The sequence below is a fragment of the Dendroctonus ponderosae genome, unplaced genomic scaffold (genome assembly GCF_020466585.1).
Source record: "Dendroctonus ponderosae isolate FM_Combo_2020 unplaced genomic scaffold, Dpon_F_20191213v2 Dpon_F_20191213_1, whole genome shotgun sequence".
NCBI lineage: Eukaryota > Metazoa > Arthropoda > Insecta > Coleoptera > Curculionidae > Dendroctonus > Dendroctonus ponderosae.
Window position 1 is genome coordinate 45,040,421 of NW_026017110.1, and position 2,558 is coordinate 45,042,978.

At 35.3% G+C, this 2,558-nt stretch overlaps 1 protein-coding gene across 1 annotated transcript; it reads right to left on the reverse strand.

Moving 5' to 3' along the window:
• Window positions 1-684: 684 nt before the first annotated feature.
• Window positions 685-1,565, reverse strand: LOC125505870 (pyridoxal kinase-like; the record flags this gene model as incomplete). Its single annotated transcript, XM_048670686.1, is given in 2 exon segments — window positions 685-928; window positions 979-1,565. Coding segments are annotated over 2 exon segments (325 nt in total), but the record flags the coding sequence as incomplete, so codon positions are not given.
• Window positions 1,566-2,558: the final 993 nt, after the last annotated feature.

Genomic DNA, 2,558 nt, shown 5'->3' on the forward strand with positions numbered 1-2,558 from the left:
TGATTCTTTGGTATTTTTTGTTGTTTTATAAAATCACAAAATCTGCATGAGTCTTTAATGTAATATTGTGACTTTCCCAATACATTACTCAACTCTCCTTTTAGAATGTTTTAAAATATTGCAATTGTGATGTATTTTAGTGTGTGATATGATGAGGCTGTTAACGAACTGTGGTTGTTTTTTAAATTAATGAATTTTTTTTTTAACTGTTATTTTAGAAAAACTGATGATGGTGGAAAAATATAGCGAAACGTATTTTGATTAATAAATAGAGACAATAAATGCCTGAAACCCAGGAATAAATTTGTTTTGTAATTTAAATCGACTGCAATGAAGTTATTGTGGGAAATTGTAATACATGTCGAGACACCATTTTGACCAGAAATCGCATAAATTGAGTCCTTTGCAGAAACTGTTTGGAAGCAGCAAAAAATCCGTGATAATATTTGTTAAGGAATCGTTAATCGCTAGTGCTGTTAAAATAATTGAAGTTCAAGATACCAGTAGCAACGGTTGTTGTTTGTAAACAAAAAAGTAGTTGTTGATAGAGAATGGATTATAAAAAGGCACAAATAAGTCCACTTTGAGTGCCAAATAAAGGCATTCCAAAACAATATTTAATCTATGAATCAAGAACGCCTATTCAAAGATGGGCAAAATTACCGTTGATTTTTAGTTACTCACCGTATACTAAGTTGGGATTAACTGCTTTCAAATCTTGATATAAAGCAACTATTTCCTTCAAGAAGCCGGCAGATCCGATGTAGCCGGTAAGCAAGTGACTATACTGGTCAATGCCGTTGTTTTTCAAGCCTGCAACCAGCGCACTTAATTCCTTCTCGGTGATCACTTGGCCTTGCACCGACTTGTACCCGGTGTGATTGGAAAATTGCACCGAATTAACAAAGTCGACATCAAAACCTAGAAGCTTTAACGGGAGCGATAATCATTTTACTTCAGTCCCGAGCTGGGGCTTACCTGCATGGGGAAAACTGCGCTTTTATTGCCCACGTAGCCAGACACTACATGGCTTTGAATGGAAAGAATTCGCGGCTCCATCACAATCTCGCTGCTAGTTCAACAGAAAATAGTACTGACTTAAATACTTGAGTCTATCTATTCCGGAAACAGCATGAATTTATTGTGAAACTTTGAAATGATGTTAAATACAGCCGGAGGAGATATCGCATCATGCAATAACCGCGATAAGCCAGCGTTTTAACGCAATGTCAAGATACAAAAAAATTATCTTTAATTATTGGGCGATTAGGGAAACAAGATTGGGAGAAAATTTTGTTTTTCACAAACTTTAGTGAATAATCTGCGCTCATAGATGTCTGTTTTGGTTTTTGGAGTGAAACTTTGACAACAAAGATCGTTGACAAGGCTACAACATGAGCAGGGTGGCCATTCGTACGGTAGTTACCGTACATCTACGGTAATTTGAGCAATTGTATTGTACTGGGTATTTTGGTATTTTTGTTCGATATTGTACGATAAATTAAAAACTATCTATTAGAGAGTTTTAAGGCCCCTTAAAATTACGTTGGCCTTAAACGCTAAACGTTATTGTGATCATGCGCAGTGTTAAAAAATACGGTGTTCAGGCAAATAACGTTTAGTGCGTTTTTACGTTTTTAATACCGCATTTGTCGCCCTCTTATAAAATAAATCTCACTTCATTTCAGTTTCAGAAGGAACATATTCGAAACATATTAAATAAAAATTCAAAATCAAATAGTTAGGTTTAGGGTCAGAAGTTAGAACCTGTCCGTGCGCTGTTAGTAGTGTTGCCAAAATCCGTAATTACGCGATAATGGCGTAAATTAATCAATGAAAAAGTCTTATTTAAATTTACAAAACATTTCTCATTCTATTAAAGCCGCGTATTTTATTAATAACATTAGAAATAAGTCAAATATGTCAACACCGTCGCTCTGCTTTTTAACGGGCTGTTATTAACGTTTCCGCTACTCGTACGTAAATAAAAGAACACGTTATCCTCTAATAACGTAAACGGTTATTTCTGTACTAATGGGCATGCTCAGAATAACGGATAACGTAAAACGTGTTGCAATTAAGGGGCCTAAAAACGCTACTAACTAGAGAGTTATTGGACATGCTAAATACTGTCATGAAGTACTAATGTTATTCCTTATTTTAATACTGCATTTACGTTATTTCTGTAACGAAATGATAGTTATTGGAATATCTAGTTCACTGCTTTCAGTATTAAACATGTGTTATTGTGTACCCTAACCTTACATAATTTATTATTAATCATTTTACGTTGGTGTGGTAATGCTTTACGATGTGATCTGGTACTAGGATTGCCGCTTTGCCGATTAAGACTATACTCACCTTATAGAAAATCTCATAACAAACAATATTTTTCGTATACATTTTTCGATTAACTGCCGTTTTCCACCACTTTTTGGCCTCTGAAATTCACCAATTTCCAAAACAAAACAACGGTCGCCATGATAGTTCGGCACTTTGCGCCGGCGTGCCAGTCAACATTTTTCGCGTAGTTGCCAGTACTATTATTACCACTTCCT